This window comes from Vombatus ursinus, unplaced genomic scaffold (genome assembly GCF_900497805.2).
Source record: "Vombatus ursinus unplaced genomic scaffold, bare-nosed wombat genome assembly UNPS02014780.1, whole genome shotgun sequence".
Lineage (NCBI taxonomy): Eukaryota > Metazoa > Chordata > Mammalia > Diprotodontia > Vombatidae > Vombatus > Vombatus ursinus.
Window position 1 is genome coordinate 2,354,098 of NW_020954558.1, and position 16,992 is coordinate 2,371,089.

General features: G+C 42.9%; 1 protein-coding gene across 3 annotated transcripts; it reads right to left on the minus strand.

Annotated features, from left to right (window-relative positions):
* Positions 1-890: 890 nt before the first annotated feature.
* Positions 891-13,548, minus strand: ANAPC15 (anaphase promoting complex subunit 15). Of its 3 annotated transcripts, none has more exons than XM_027866274.1 (5): positions 13,351-13,538; positions 7,615-7,739; positions 2,590-2,649; positions 1,466-1,603; positions 891-1,133 (listed from the first exon to the last, which is right to left on the minus strand). In XM_027866274.1, exons 1-5 carry the CDS (start codon positions 13,487-13,489, stop codon positions 1,086-1,088), a joined length of 510 nt encoding a protein of 169 aa, XP_027722075.1. In that variant the 5' UTR covers positions 13,490-13,538; the 3' UTR covers positions 891-1,085. The 3 variants fall into 3 exon arrangements, with proteins under 3 accessions (XP_027722075.1, XP_027722076.1, XP_027722074.1); XM_027866275.1 differs by lacking the exons at positions 891-1,133; positions 1,466-1,603 and adding exons at positions 1,614-2,237; positions 11,397-11,537 and having other exon boundaries at positions 2,525-2,649; positions 13,351-13,438; XM_027866273.1 differs by lacking the exons at positions 891-1,133; positions 1,466-1,603 and adding an exon at positions 1,614-2,237 and having other exon boundaries at positions 2,525-2,649; positions 13,351-13,548.
* Positions 13,549-16,992: the final 3,444 nt, after the last annotated feature.

Below are 16,992 nucleotides of genomic sequence, written 5' to 3' on the forward strand. Positions count from 1 at the left end.
CAGAACCCCGGTCTTGTGATCCACAGTCAAGTCTTTGTGCTACGCCACATGCCATCACAACAAGCTTCCTCACAAGTCAGAAGACCTTGTCTGAGTTTCACTTATTAGCTGAATGACTGTGGACTTGGATTCCCCTTCACTGAGACTATTTCCTCATCTGGAACACAGAGATAATAATACTTGCACTAAATAATTCTGACTCCAGTACTTTTTACATGCTAAGCCACTACAGAAATGTAAGCTATTATTAGTTCCCTTTCCCCAGTCTGTCCCCAGCATCAATGTCTAAGCCCTTCTACTAGGCAAGAGGACCTATATGGTACAAAGGGAGATACACCTATCCTTGCCTAAAACCCATGCTGGGAAGGGATACCTGGCCCTGAATCCCTAGGAAAGTTAATCCTTTCTTAACTCATAGAAGGCCCCCAAGTCCTGGGACTTTTAGGGCCTGCTCTCAGTCGCTGGCAAGATCTCTACGTTCTCCTTAATAACTCACATTTTTCTAGTACTGTAAGGTTTTGAAAAGCACTCTCCTACACCAGGCTATGAGGTAGGTACTATTATTATCTCTATTTTACAGAAACTAAGGCTTAAGGGGGTCAAGTGACTTGACCAAGGCCCATAGTCACAAAACTATGAATACTGGAGCTGAGATGCAATTCAATTCAGTTAGCATTGAGCACCAATTCCAGGTCAGGCACTGTGCTGGGTGCTGTGGATACAAGACAAAAATGAGCCCAGGACTCTCTGGATGCCAAGTGGAGTGCCCTTTCCACTAGGTTATCCTGTCCAGAAGCATGGCAGCAAGAACAGCACTCCCACATCCAGAGCAGAGGCACCAAGGGGTGGAACAGGGATTATGGAGGTATAATAGATGTGGAAAATAAAACTTTGAAAAAGAAACCACCCTGGGTCTTTATTAAAAGGGTTAAGAGGTAGGGCGTGGGAAGGGAGTGGAGGAGGGCCAGTGGCTTGGCCAAGCAGCTCCCTCCGGGCTTCAGTGGATAACTGCCCTGTACCCAAGAGGCCCAGAGAGCGAAGACAGTTCTGGGGTCCAGTCTGCAGCACTGTCCTGCCAGCCCCAGCTAGATCATCCACTGGTCCTGGTCCTGCTCAGCACCTTCCATATCCACCTGGGGAGGGTACAGGGAGGCAAGCAGAGTTTATAGACTTCAGGTATCCATGGTCACTGAGTCAACTGGGCCAATTAGACTTCCTTTTTAAGCACCAGCCCATGGGGAAACCCAAAGAATCCCAGACTTAGGAGGGCTTAGTTTTCAGGGGATAGTGCCACGGACCTTGAACCCAACCCCATCTCCTTGGACTCATCAGAGGGTGCAAGGTCATAGCCCAAACAGGCTTGCAGTAGTGAGAAGCTGTGATTCAGAAACCCTCCCCCCCAACCCCTTACCCAATGAGGGCTGTGCCATACAGGGCGCTAGAGAGAGGAAGAACCTCAGCCTACCTCATTGATCTCCCCATCATCAGGGGATTCATTATAATCATTCATCTCATCCATGTCCTGCATATCCTCATCATCTTCTGAGTCTTCCTCACTGTCTTCGTCATCCTCATCATCTTCTTCTTCCTCATCATCATAGTGCTACCAGAGAAAATGGCAGACAGTTTAGGGGAGAGGTGGGGGCATGGGGCTGGCCTTCTACCTGGGAAGGGGGGTTCTTATCCCACATGAATCCCTCAGCTTCCATCTTTCAAACTCCACACAATGAGATCAATTCATTTGTACCTCCAACTTCCAGTACTGTCCTTTAGTACAATGAGGAGGTGGGAAAATAGGGAAGAGGCAGGGGGAAGGAATCCTGCTCTTTAGACACTTTCATGCCTTCTTTCCCTACTCTTGTCTGCTCAAAAGGCAATAGGTACCAGCCTATCAGGCCCTAGTGACAAGTTGTGGAAGCTAGGGCCATCCTCCCTCTTGTGGTCTTCGCAAGGCAGAGACTGGCTTCAGACTACTTCAGGGACACATCAGGAAACCAACGACAAAGGATTTCTTTCACCCTATTTGGAGTGTGTTCCTATTCCCCTCTCAAAGAACTGAGATTCTCATAGGGATTCTCTGTTAAACAGCTTTTACCTTATTCCAGAAACAAGCTATTAAAAAGATCTGGTTCAAACAGGAGGCAGCACACTGGAAATGGAGTCCAGAATGACCTGGGATCCAATTCCAGCTGTGGCACTCACGAGCTGTGGGAGTATAAGGATTTGCCTTAATTTCTCTGTGAAGGAGAGGAAAAAAAGCACTCACAACATTTTGTGAAATGAGAAGATTACTTCAGAACCCTTAAAGCACTGCAGAAATGGGAGGGACTAAAACTGCTCAGGGCTGGGGGTGACGTCTCCTCAGGCACATTCCAATCCCCCCCCCGTTCCCCATCTCACCCTATTCCTGTGGAGTCTGTTTATCCCTTGCCCCAGGGACTTTTCTTCCTGGGTACTTTTTTCCAGTGTCCAGAACCTCTAACCTGTCCCTCCCCAGTACCCAACCTCTCAGGCCTCAGTTCACCTCATGGTCCATGAAGCCCAGAAGGCACAGAGTGTCTCTGTGACCAAAAGATTTGCTGGGCTCACCTCTGAAGCTGGTTTCCCAATGGGTACTAGGTTGTTGTCTCTCTCAGCAATACTCTGGAGCTGTAGGAGAAATTATATAACAGAGCAGGAGAGGATGGTTACAGAAGTGGTAAGAAGTATCCATCCTGCTCCCAGATCGTCACCCCAAAACAGGAGACAATCCCTCTCCCCCTGGGACACATTGCCCCCATTCATATGTTCTCTCATGACCTTAGACTTGCTCCTTCCAAGGTGAGAGAGAACATGGTCTGAAGGAAGCATGACTGGGTTTTAATAGTAGGTATACTCTGAAAAGGGATGTTGGAGAAGGGTCACAGTAGCCAGGTTGTTGCTAAGCAATCAGATACTGACACAATTGGCCATTAAAACTGTTATTGTTGAGGGGATGCCCATCAATTGGGGAATGGCTAAACAAGCTGTGGTATATGAATGTAATGGAATACTATTGTGCTATAAGAAATGATGAGCAGGAAGATTTCAGAAAAAGCTGGAAAGACTTATATGAGCTGATGCTGAATGAAATGAGCAGAACCAGGAGAACACTGTACACAGTAACAGCCATGTTGTTCAATGACTAACTTTGACAGTCTTAGCTCATCTCAGCAATCCAAGGATCTAAGACATCTCCAAAAGTCTCATGATGGAAAATGCTATCCACATCCAGAGAAAGAACTATGGAGTTTGAATGTAGATTGAAGCATATTATTTGCTTTCTTTTTTTCTTCTGTTCTGTTTTGTTTCCTGTTTCTTGTACTTCCTCCTATAGGTTCTAATTCTTCCTTACAACATGACTAATGTGAAAATATTTAATAGGAATATATGTAGAGCCTATATCAGATTGCACGCCATCTTGGGGAGGGAGGAGGGCAGAGAAGGTGAGAAAAACTTAAAACTCAAAACCTTATGGAAGTGACTGTTAAAAGTTAAAAATAAGTTAATAAAAAAAATTTTTTTTAATTTAAAAAAAAAACCTGTTATTGATGTCTTGCCTAGCACTAAAGTAGCCCAGGGATGACAAGGAGAAGCTAGAATCCTGGACTCATAGCTCACCAGCACCTTGTTTGTCAAATCTACTTTAGGGAAGGTAGTCCTAGGGCAGTAATGGGCTTCGAGCCAAGGACTCACTCACAATTTCACAGAAAGTATTCCCATGAGCAAACAATGAGTCTTTTAGCTATTTCATTGGAAGAAAAAGTGTTTTCTGACTTCAACCGACTAGCCAGGGGGAAAGAATGGCTAGCAGGGATACCCTTCTCCCATGTCTTCCCTTTCCCTTCTTCCCACCGTTCCCTTAGGGCCTGTAGGCAGGAAGATTGACATGGCTGTTCATGTCATTTGGATGACACTGGAGTTACCAACTATTAGTCTTGCAGTAAGATGAAAGATCATCAGACCTTACCAATTTCCCTTGCCACCATGAGCTCAAGACTACTGGGCACCGCCATCTACACTTTGGACACCTGGACCTTGCCATCTGGCCTGAAGCTAAACTCTTTATGTTAACTAATAATTAATTAATTAGTTAATTAGATTGTGAGCTCCACGAAAGCAGGAACTATCTTGATTTGGGGGGTTTTTTCCCCCTCTCTATATCTCTAGTGCTTAGCATAGCATGGCACACTAAGTGCTTAATAAATGATTTTTCATTCATTCATTCACTCACTCATTCATTCATTTCAATGGAGGAGATGAGAAACCCTGCTGCCCTCAATGCCAAATTTCACTTCAAACCCTAAATCCAGAATCTCAGCTCAGAAAACACATTTCCTAAGTAGTGTAGTAGGAAAAAATAAGCCCTGATTTAGCTGAGAGAGGCCTAAGCTCAAACCCCAACTCTGTGATCCTGAGCTTGCTACCTTCTTTCTCTGGGCCTAAAGCAGAGTTCATAGTACTCAGATTGCCTCCTTCTGAGAGTTGTTGAGCAGAAAATCCTCTGTAAACATTAAAACACCACAGAATGGGGAGCTGTCACTATATTGCGAGGAGGTCTCACGCCACTCTGCCCTCCCTTGTGATGTCACTGACCCCCCAGGCTTGACCCTTCCTCCTCACCAATAGCACCATATCCTTCCTCCCTCCCAAGCTAGGTTCCCTATTCCCTGTCTGAGACTTTGCTTCATGTGGGAATACCTTCCCTTTTAGACTCAGCATCCCCAAATCCTTCTGTCCTTCAAGGCCTAGTTCAAGGCCCACCTTTTCTAGGAAGCCTTCTGGAGACTACATGATTTGGTAGAGGAGGCCCTTAGTGTGTATCCTAGAGCTCTGCTCCGTATGACCTGTGTGTCTCTGGGCAAGACACAACCTCTACTGGTCTCAGTTCCCTCCTATGTAAAATAAGAGAATCAGTCAGATTAGCACAAAGATGACAAAAGACAAAAATGATAAATGTTGGAGCAACTTTATGAAGGGAGGCTTATGAATACACTGTTGCTAGAACTACAAATTGGTCAGATTCTTTTGGAAAACAATTTGGAATTATGGTTTTTGTCCATATCCTTTGACTAAAAGATCCTACCCTTAGACACAAACCACAAGGAGGTGAAAGAGAGAAGAAAAGGTCCCACCTATGCAAAAATATTTATAGCAACATTTTTTGTTGTAGCAAAAAACTGGAAGGAAAATAAGGACCAGGATGCTGTGAGGGAGGTTCCATCCAGAGCACATAGTGAACTGAAACTAGAGCTCAGCTCTCATAGGATCACAGGAACTGGCAGTGACCTTTGAGATTACTTATTTCAACAGCTTTGAGTTGGAAGGGACTTTGGTTTTACAGATTAGGACACTAAGGCCAGAGAGATTTAAGTGACTTGTCCAATGTCACAGAGGTAGTAAGTAGTAGAGCCAAGCCTAGAACTCAAGTTCTCTGACTCTAAGTCCTCTGAACCCAAGTCTTCTGCACATCTCACTATACTGTCTCTGCCTCCTCATTCCCACTCCTAGGAATTCTTTTATTACATTGGTGGAGAAATTGAGATCCAAATAATAGAAGGAAGGGGTTGCCCAAAGTCATACAGAAGAAAGAAGGGAAGATGCTGCACACAGGTAGATGGAAGTCCATCACAAGAGACAAGTAGAACTACAGGCATAAGACATATGAACTGAGAAGAGTCTTAGGTGTAATCCAGATCACAGGTTCTCACAGTGGGCGATACTGCCTCCAGGAGGCGCTAGAACGATCCAGGAAGAGCAGTAGTAGCTTCAGGTGCAATTGGGGGGGGTGTTGAATAAAAATAGGGGGCGATGGAAGCATAACTAAAGAAGAGAAGAAAATTTTGAAAAACCATTCAAACCAATGTCATCTGTTGTATAACTGAGTTAAAGTCATAGCAATTACATCATTTTCCAAATAAACACACAAAATGAAAGTTATAAACAATCAGTGGTCAAGTCCGCCAACAGGTCTTAACAAGCAAGTGTTGGCAGGCAAGTGTGTCACACATTATGGGGAAATCCAGCATGCATTAGCAGGAATATGTGCATGTAACGACTTGTTTACAATATAATACTATATGGTTATATGACATGATACTGCATCATCAAAATTTCAATGTAGGAAAAAACCAATAAATTTACAAATTATTAAATTTAAGATCTGTCATTTAAAAAAAATAGATATTTTTTGAAATGATGCAAATTAAAAAAAAACCACTGAAGGGTTAAAGAAAGTAGATTTCCCACTTTTGAGAACGGACAGGGTCAAAAGAGAGAATAGAATAAATGGGGGGGCAGGGAAGGTGGGATAGGATGGAGGGAAATATAGGTAGTGTTTCACAACACATGTAAAACCTATATCAAATTGCTTCCCTTCTTGATGAGTGTTTGTGAGGAGGGAGGAAGGGGGAGAATTTGCAACTCAAAGTTTTAAAAATGAATGTTAAAAATTGTTTTTACATGCAACTGGAAATAAGATATACAGGCAAAGGAGTACAGAAATCTATCCTGCCCTACAGGAAAATAGAAGGGGAAAGGGATAAGAGAAGGTGGGGTAGTGATAGAAGGGAGGACAGATCGTGGGAAGGGGTATTTAGAATGCACACTGTCTTGGGGTGGAGGTAGGGGAGAGATGGGGAGAAAATTTGGAACTTAAAATCTCGTGGAAGTGAATGTTGAAAACTAAAAATAAATACATTTTAAAAAAAAAGAAAAAAAGTAGATTTCCAGGGAGGTGCTGAGTAATTTTTTTTTTAAGAGGGCAGTAGGTCAAATAAGTTTGGGAACCTCTGATCTAGACAATTCTCTCATTTTCAACAGAAGGAAACTGAGTCTCAGAAAAGTAATATAAATTATCCCAAATTACAGAGGAAGTATTCTAGTCAAGATATGGCCCAGGTTCTCAAATTCAATGTTCTTTCAACAATCATTCAGTTCTATCCCCTCTTTTAATAGAGGAGGAAAATGAGGTCAAGAGAAAGGAAAGGGGGCAGCTAGGTGGCGCAGTGGATAGAGCACCAGCCCTGAAGTCAGGAGGACCTGAGTTCAAATCTGGCCTCAGACCAAGCACTTGACACTTACTAGCTGTGTGACCCTGGGCAAGTCACTTAATCCCAATTGCCTAAAAAAAAACAGAGAGAGAGAGAGAAAGGAAAGGACTTAATCAGGGTCACATGTTGTCAGTGGCAGAATTGGGATCTGAATGCAGGTCTCCTGATGTCCAGCCCAGGGCCATTTCCAATACGTCATGCTGTTACCTTTCTTAACAGGGATAAGACATGGACGATGTGGTGAGTTTCTGTATGAATGAACAGGGCAGTTGGCACTATAGCCAGACTCCAAGGCCCCGTCTCTTGGTCTGAGCCTCCCCATTTTTTTTTTTTTTTTGGTGAAGCAATCAGGATTAAGTGACTTGCCCAAGGTCACACTGCTAGTAAGTGGCAAGTGTCTGAGGCTGGATTTGAACTCAGGACCTCCTGACTCCAAGGCCAGAGCTTTATCTACTGTGCCACCTAGCTGCCCCTTGAGCCTCCCCTTTCTTAAGGGCCCTGAGAGAAGAGGAAAGGGATGTGTGCCTAGAGCCCAATGACTCACCCAGGCCTGATGCTGCTGTTCTTGCTGCTGTAGCTCGTTTTCATCCACACAGGGTCGATCCAGGTTAAACCACAAGGACTCTGTGACACGTGGAAGTAATGAGGGGAATAGAGTAGACATGGCTCCTGTAGAAAACAAAAGACCCAGAGGGATATAGGAGATTAGGTTGGAACCTTATGGAATAAAAGGGGATGGAGAATGGGCAACTCCACCCCTGGTCCTTTTCTCATAAGGAAAAGGGATCAAAGTTAATTTTTTCATAGCAAAGAACTGGAAACTAAGGAGCTATCCATCAATGAGGGAATGACTAAACAAATTACGGTATATGAATACACAGTGGAATATTTTTGTACTGTAAGAAATCGTGAAAAGGACAGCTTTAGAAAAACCTGGAAAGATTTATATGAGCTAATGCAGAGTGAAGTGAGCAAAACCAGGAGATCAATTTATCTTATTTAAAATTTTATTTTTTTCCAATTACATGTAAAAACAATTTTAATATTCTTTTTTTTTTTCAAAATTTGAGTTGCAAATTCTGTCCCTCCCCACTGAGAAGGCAAGCAATGTGACATAAGTTATACATGTGTAGTCGTGCAAAACTCATTTTCATGTAAGTCACTCTGTGAAAGAAAACACAGGCCAAAAAAACAAACCACAAAAAAAATAAAGGAAGTAAAGAAAAAAGTATCTTTGATCTGCATTCAGGCTCTACCAGTTCTTTCTCTGGAGATGGACTGCATCTTTCATCATAAGTCCTACAGAAATGTCTTAGATCATTGTATTGCTGAGAATAGCTAAGTCATTCGTAATAGATCATCATACAATATTGCTGTTACTATGTACAATGTTCCAAGAGATTAATTTATACAATAAACTACAATACCGTAAAGACAAACAACTTTGAAAGACTTAAGAACTCTAGTTAATGCAATGACTAACCATGTTACCAGAGGACCAATGATGAAGTAAACTACTTACCTCATGATAGGCAGGTGATAAGACTCAAAACACAGAATCAGACATACATTCTTAGATATGGCCAATGCAGAATTTTTTTTTACTCTTCATATTTGTTACAAGGTTTTCTTCTTTTTTTCAACGAAAGTTGGGTGGAAGGATTAGAAAATTATGTTTATTTTTTTTAAAAAAGGGAGCTGAGGTCAGAGAAAGAGGCAAAAAGGTCAAAGGGAAGCAAAAAGGAGCTCAGGGCCAGGGCTACAATATGAAGAAGAGGATTAGAATCACAGAACAACACAACTTTATAGCGCTGGAAGGGATCTTTCCTTTCTTAGGATTTTTGCTTTCTTTCAGTTTTTTTTTAATTAATTTATTTATTTTTAGTTTTCAACATTCACTTCCACAAGATTTTGAGTTCCAAATTTTCTCCCCATCTTGGCCCTCCCCCGACCCCAAGATGGCATGCACTCTGAGTACCCCTTCTCCTAATCTGCCCTCCCTTCTATCTCTGCCCCCCCCCGTTCTCTTATCCCCTTCCCCTTCAATTTTCCTTGTTCCAGTTTTTCTTATGGCCTTTATCACATCCCATCTGATGTTAAAGTGAGCCCTACACTAGGAGAAAGACACAGGTTCCAGCTCTGGCTCTATCACTGGCTCTATCACCTTGAAAATTCTTTTGCCTTCTTGCAACTTGTTTTCCCCTCTTCCCCATTACTTAAAATGCCTTCTAATGAGTCTATGGTATCCAAACTGTGAAATTCTTTTTAAGGATGCAGGTTACAATTTATCCACGCCTGCCAATCATCCTATGCTATTCTCATCTGTGTCCTCCTAGAAGTGTTAACAAAAGATTGACAATAGATGTTCTTCATCCACTTGATTTGTGCAGTGTGGATAGTTGAGCCAAATTCTTTTGATTACAAATCTCATTTAGGAAGCCCAGTCATATTCTGGGACTTGATGCAACTGGCACAATGTCATCTACAAAAAAGGAACATTTGGAAGACCTCAATATTTATAGAAAATCTCTCTTTAATTTGAATTTTGTTAGCTCTTTCTTATGACAGTGTCAAATACCTTTCACAAATATGCAGCTTCTTTTATGTCTTACTTGATATTAAAGATCACAGGGTAAGCCAAAGTTATCACTGTTGTTATATCTTTTTTTTTTTTGGCAAGGCGATTCGGGTTGAGTGACTTGCCCAGGGTCACACAGCGAGTGAATAGTATGTGTCTGAGGCTGGATTTGAATTAGGGTCCTCCTGACTCCAGGGCCAGTGCTCTATCTACTGTGCCACCTACCTGCCCCGTGTTATATCTTTCAAAGAATGTTATATATTTTTGACATGTGCATGGGCAATACATTATTGAAGCCTTAAGGGATTATTTTGGTCTACTCTATCAAATGCATTTGTATAATAAAGAATAAGTACTCTGTCTTTCAGTTGATTGTGTGATGGTAAAGACGTAGTTTATTGATGAAGAAATTAAAGCTATCTATAGTCATACGAAAAAATGCTCTAAATCACTATTGATTAGAGAAACGCAAATCAAAACAACTTTGAGGTACCATATCACACCTATCAGATGAGCCAACATGACAAAACAGGAAAATGATAAATGTTGGAGAAGATATGGTAAAATTGGAACACTAATGCATTGTTGGTGGAGTTGTGAACTGATCCAAACATTCTGGACTGGAACTATGCCCAGAGGGCTATAAAACTGCATACCCTTTGATCCAGCAATACCACTGAAAAGGAAAAGGGAAAAGTGAAAAAGTGAAAAGGACCCACACGTACAAAAATATTTGCAGCAACTTTTTGTGGTGGTAAAGAAGTGGAAATTAAGAGGATGCTAATCAACTGGGGAATGGCTGAACAAGTTGTGGCACATGAATGGAATGGAATACTATTGTGCTATAAGAAATGATGAGCTGGCAGATTTCAGAAAAATTTACATGAACTGACACTTAGTGAAGTAAACAGAACCACAACACAGTACACAGTAACAGCAACATTGTGCAATAACCAACTTTGATAGATTTAGCTCATCTTAGCAATGCAATGCTCTAAGACAATTCTAAAAGACTCATGATGGAAAATGCTATCCACATCCAGAGAAAGAACTATGGAGTCTGAATGCAGATCAAAACATACTATTTTCTCTTTTTGTTTTTTGTTTTGCTTTGTCTTTCTCATTGCTTTTCCTTTTTGTTCTGATTCTTTTTTTACAACATGACTAATGTGGAAATATGTTTAATATAATTGTACATGTATAGACTATATCAGATTCATACTGTCTTGGGGAGGGAGGGGGAAAATTTAGAACTCAGAATCTTATAAAAGTGAATGTTGAAAGCTAAAAATTAATTTAAAAAAAAGATCTAATTCACTGTGGAATCACTTGAGAAAATCTTGTTCCCTTCTGATACTTTTATATAAAAAATGCTCTACATGCAAGAGCAGGTTATTTTCATAAAATTTAAAAATATTATATATGGGGAAAATAGATAGGTCAATAGTTATTGTGGTTTTTCAAATGCCTTCATTCTTTCAGTAATCACAAAGCCTGAGATTTTTTTTCATACCTTTGCTATCTTCTCCTTCAGATATTTTTTTTAATTCTTTTTTTTTTCAGCAAGGCAATCAGGGTTAAGTGACTTACCCAGGGTCACACAGCTAGTGAGTATCATGTGTCTGAGGCCAGATTTGAACTCAGGTTTTCCTGACTTCAGGGCAGATGCTATATCTACTGTACCACCAAGCTGCCCGTCTCCTTCAGATATCTTAAGGATCAACATTTAGTGCCCTCAAAATTGTTACCTCCATCACTGGTTCCCTCTGTATATACTTGGTCTGGCCCAGATGCTTTTCCCATCTTGTTTTCTTAAGTGTTTTCTTACTTCTTCACATCTAGTACTGTGAGGTTAGACTCCAAATGTGGTGATTCCACTGTCCTTGATACTGAAAAGTTTATCACAAAAATATTGGAAGCTTTATCTAAACAATCTGCACTGTCCTCTATTTTTGAATGTTTTATGACATGATGCTACTCATAATTTTTCATAATCTTTCTTTGAAAGATTTTAAAGATGAGATTATATTCTAAACCAGTGTTGTTGCTCATGATTTCCACATTTCTCTGCTTGCCAAAATCATTTTAGGGCTCTTTTGGCTTTCTGGTTATGGTACCTGATTTGCATTAGTCAAACTTCTAAATGAAACTGTAATAATTGGTATGATATCCCTTCCTCTGGGACAGCTAGGTGGCCCAGCAGATATAATGATGGGACTAGAATCAGGAAGATTCATCTTCCTGTATTCAAATCTGGCCTCAGATCCTTACTAGCTGTGTGACCCTAGGCAAGTCACTTAACCCTATTTCCTCATCTGTAAAATGAGCTAGAGAAGGAAATGTCAAACCACACCAGTATCTTTTCCAAGAAAACCCCAAATGGGGTCAGGAAGAAGAGAACACCACTGAAAAACTTCTGAATAAAAAGAGTCTTATCACTGAAAAAGTCCCATCCACTTCCCACCCCTCCAAGGACAGTTAACTGGATTTGCATTTAGACTTGCTTTTCTAGTAACCTTTGTAGATGGATAAGCAATTATAGGAGTCTGGCTGAAAAATTACTTAATTTTTTCCTATAACAGTTGGGATCTGAATATCAGAAGGGGCAAGGGACTCGAGTCCAACCCCCTTATTTGTAGATGAGGCCTTGTTTTTGTTCCATTATGTCTGATTCTTCCTGACCCCATTTGAGGTTTTCTTGGCAGAGATACTGGAATACTTAACCATTTTCTTCTCCAGCTCATTTTGCTGATGAGGAAACTGAGGTAAAACAGGGTTAAATGACTTGTCAAGGGTCACACAGCTAGTGTCTGAGGCCACACTTAAACTCAGAAGATGAGTCTTCCTGACTCCAGTCTCGGCACTCTATCCACTTAGCCACCTAGATGCCCAAATGAGGCCTGGAGAAGTTAAATGCCTTGCTCAAAGTCATACTACTAAGTAGAAGACCCGGGATATGAACCCGGCTCTTCTAATTCCAAATCCCATGCTAAATCGTCTACACCAACTGGACTTCAACTCGGGTCTCCGGACTGACTCCCAGGCCAGTGCTCTTTCCCCCAAATCAAATCGAGTCCACTTTTTCTCATTGCTGAGCTCAGACAGGAAACCAGGCCAGATTAATGGAGGCTATGTGGGGACACAGGGACGGCGCTGCCCAGGGACCACGGGGAGCCCAGGTACCATCCTAAAAATGACAGGCAGCTTTAAGGATTAAAGGGAAGAAAAACCTGGCAGTGTGGAGGGTGGGGGAAGGACGTGATCATGCAAGAACCAAGGGAGAAGAGGCAAGAGGCGGGTCCCAGGAAAGTGACTGAACCAATGGGAGGAAGTAAAGGAAGAGCAGCACTCGGTTGGGGGCGTGTCTACACGGGGAACGCCCAGAGCCCGGAGGAGGGCGGGGCTTTGGGTAGGAGAATGCCCTACAGGGAAGGAGACCGAACAGGGGGCGGGGCCTAGGACAAGGCCTGGAAAGGAATATTTGTTTCCAAATGACGGAGAGCAAGGCCAATGAACAGAGGTCTTGAGGAAAGGGGCGTGGCTTCGGGAATGGGGATGTGGCCAATAGGTGGACCCAACCTAACCCCAGGGAACGAGATTAGCAGAAAGGATCGTTTTCGGGATCGGAGATGGGGTAGGGAATATGGGGCTCCTCTTGAGGAATCCCATAGCGCCATTCACGGACCCGCTGCCCTTACTCACCGCGCCAGGAAGTGGTAGCCGGTGGCGACCCGGAAGTACTTCCGTCTCCCTGAACGGAGTGCTGTGGTAGTACCTGACAAAGATCCGCTCCTCGCTCAAGCGTATCTCCGCCACAATCGCTTTCCCTAGGGACGCGCATGCGCGAACCGAGGGCTTCAGCGCTACGCCCCCTCTATGGTTTCGAGTGTGATGGCGTCTCTCACAAAAGGGTTAGTGGTTGGCCCAGCGCGCCAGTCCCGCCCCTTCCCCCTGGTCCAATTGTCAGTGCTCATCCCACCCCTCCCACTGCTAACTGTTCGTGAGGCCGCGCCTCCATCCTGGGCGTTAACAGCGGCTCTTCCCTGCCTAGGTGGCGTCTGGGCCTTGGAAGCTCTGGTGGTGTTTTTCTCTTTGTGCCCCCGATCCGCCCAAAGAAGGGGGAAGCTACTTCTGAGAGTTAGAAAAATACTGCCTCCCTCATTGCACAAATATTAGAACCAAGACTCTAGGAGTCAGGTGGGCGATTGGTGTGAGAAACCCTGGTTCCAGGATGAATTAAATTAAAACAAGCATTTATGAAGTGCCTACTGTGTACCAGATAACTAGGAAGGGCTGGGAGGTATCAAGACATAACAAAACAGCACCTGCCCCCAGGCCTAAACAAAACAAATGACCTAGGAAGACACTAATGAGAGGAGCTGGAAAGGACTGAGTCAAGAAGCCAGCAGCATTTGTTAAATGCTTTGTGCGGGAAACCGGGCTAAGTGCTGGGAAGGCAAATATACAAGAAGGAAAGGCCCTGCCCGCTAAGATCTTAACTTCTTATGGGGACTACTATACTATACATAAAAGGAAGCTGGTGGGGTGGTGAAAGGAGGAGATTGTGCCCTGGAGGATTTGGGTGAAGAAATTGTGGGGAGTCAGGCAGGAATAATTAAGATAAATGAAGATGTGGTTGTCCTAGGCATTTTGCTTGAAAAGAAGATTGTGAAAATTTTGAGGTTTAGAGGTGCTTGGACCCCAAAATCACAACACTTGGGTCCTGCCCGAATGAATTGGACCCAAGCCTTCTTTCAGCCAAAGACAAGTTTTATTAAAGATCATCCATATTGGCCAGAGTCTTAAGGAATCTAAACATTTGTGACACTGGTAAAGACAGGCAGGTATGAGGAAGTCTCAGCCCCTAAAAGGCAGCCAGAATAGATCTTATTATAAGCATAAACACTATGGGAGGGATCTAGGAGTGGCCAAATAGTTTGGGGTGACTGGAGGAGGGTCTAGGAGAAGGAGGGTCTTGATGGGAGCGGCCAGTAAGCTGGAGTGACTGGCTGAGGGTCTAGGGAGGATCGGGAGATAGGACCAAGGACGGGAAGTAGCCTGGGGCCATCTAGTTTTAATAGACCCTGGAGGGCTAGGCTTAATTAGGGTAACAAGAATTGGGAGGTAGGTAGTAGATTTAGGCAATAAGAAAAGGCCAGCTGATTGGATTATAGCCTCAGGAGACTGCTAGACTTCCTTGACCCGGTAAAAGTGTTCAAGGAGAGTCCTGTAGACAAATGGGACCCAAATTCTTTTTGGGATGAGGGGCAAAGGTCTCCTCTTGGGTCTGTACCCCATCAAAAAGAGCCAACTGAGGTAAAGTGAACTTGTGGGGTGGAAAGACCAAGAGAGGAGTGAATTTCCAGGGTAAGGAAGCCATTTCATAGTTCTGAGCTAAGTGAAATCTGAAGGAAACCTGTTATTCTAAAAAGCAGGAAGTAAAGAATGTGTTTCAGGTTTGGGAGTCAACCTGGGCAAAAGCAGGGAACCAGGAGATGGGATGGCATGTGTGAGAAACAGCAAGAAGGTCAGTTTGGGAGTACCAAGTCAAGAGATTCATAGTAACTTTGGTAAGGTATTTTGGTGCCAGGTCAATAAGCAATTATTAAGCACCAGGCATTGTGGTAAGGTACAAAGAAAGACAAAAATAGTCCCTGCTTTCAAGGACCTTGAAGTATAAACAGGTGAACAAGATGAAAATAACAGTGTACAAACAAGATATATTCAGGATGATTTGGTGGTGATCTCAGAGGGAAGGCATTAAGATTAAGGAGATTGGCAAAGAGATGAAGACCCATATGTACAAAGATATTTATAACAACTCTTTTTGTAGTGGCAAAGAATTGGAAGCTTGAGTGCCCATTAATTGGAAAATTCCTGAACAAGTTATGGTATATAAATGTGATGGAATATTATTGTGCTGTAAGAAATGATGAAGGAAGGCTTCTGCTTAAGTTAGGGTGAGCGAAGACCACCCCAGAGCCCAGCCAGAAGGAGGATTACAAAGATAAGCCATTGCAACTCCCATCAAAAAGTCTTGGGCCAAAGTACTGTCTGCCCTAACATATATGCTCTATCTGGAGTGGCCTGAGGGATGGAACCTGGCCCAGGGATGTTCCTCCTCTCAAGGACAATGCCATGGCTTGGGAGGCAGCAGTTTCCCATCACTGAATCAGGTCTTCCAGAGGCAAAGACCACTTGTTGAGGATGCTTTAACTGGGGTTACTGTTCAGGCACTGGATATATTAGATGGATGACCCCTGAAACCACAGGCTTACTGTTAAAGCTTAGAATTTCCAGTAATCCAGGACCTGGGCCAGAGCAGGTGCCAGGAAGGACTTTGCCTCTGCATTCCCTATTCTGAAGTCATTGGGGTAGGGCAAAGGGACAGAGGGAAGGGAACAAATCCACTGACAACATCTCTTGGGTATTGAGTTCTGTCCCTGTCCCCAGTTCTATTCCCAGAATTCTTTGGGGGTCAGAAGAACTGGTTTCCTTTTATAAATCAGGGGACTAGACAAACAAGTCATCTTGTCTTCTGACTTGGTCTGTGGTGGAAATTATGAACGAGACAAGTGATATTCATTGGCAACCAACCAGGACAAGGCTTTCTTTGAAGTTTAATCTTCTCTCATCAGAGATGACTGCATATTAGGTAGAAGCCATCTTCAAGAGTTCTTGGTTCTTGCACAACTCACCCCTTTCCTCTTCCCTCTCTCACTAAAAAGCTTCTCAGGATCAAATAATTTCAGAGTTGAGCTCTCTTGTCCATTTAACACCTGAAAAATAATTTCCCCTCCTGCAAGAGGCCATTGCTAAACAGCTGGCATAGAGGGAAATCCACTACCTCCTAAGGTAGTTCATTCCAGATATGGGGAGATCTAACAGTCAGAAAGTTTCTCCTAATCCCAAACCTACATTTGCCTCTTTTTGATTTCCACCTATTACTTCTAACTCTGCCCTCTGGGATCAAACACAGTAAGTCTATTCCATCTTCTTCAAATACTTGAAGGCAGCTAACATGCCTCCCCTAAATCTTTGCTTCTCTGGGATAAATATCCTCAGTTCCTGCAAGGTAGCCTCTTATGCTATCAATCAAGGTCCTTTACCATTCTGGCTTCCCTGTTCTGGACACTCTCTAGATCCTTCCTAAAAGGTGATGCCCAGAACTGAACCCAGTACTCTGATGCTGTTGAACCAGAGCAGATTGTGGAGCAATGATCACATGCAATCTTGAATGCCTTGCTTCAAAGAAATGCAACATATCACATTACTAGCAGCCTGCCAAAACCTATACATAGTACAAAAATTTTTTTTACTGATGCTTTTAGACACGGTGCTGTC

Excerpts from the sequence above, each read along its gene's own strand:
- ANAPC15 (XM_027866273.1), bottom strand. The coding sequence starts at position 13,489 with ATGCGCGTCCCTAGGGAAAGCGATTGTGGCGGAGATACGCTTGAGCGA. Across the intron at positions 7,740-13,350 it reads GGCTACCACTTCCTGGCGCG|GAGCCATGTCTACTCTATTC; the intron begins GTGAGTAAGGGC and ends TGTTTTCTACAG. Across the intron at positions 2,238-2,524 it reads TGGGCTTCATGGACCATGAG|AGAAATTAAGGCAAATCCTT; the intron begins GTGAACTGAGGC and ends TCTCCTTCACAG.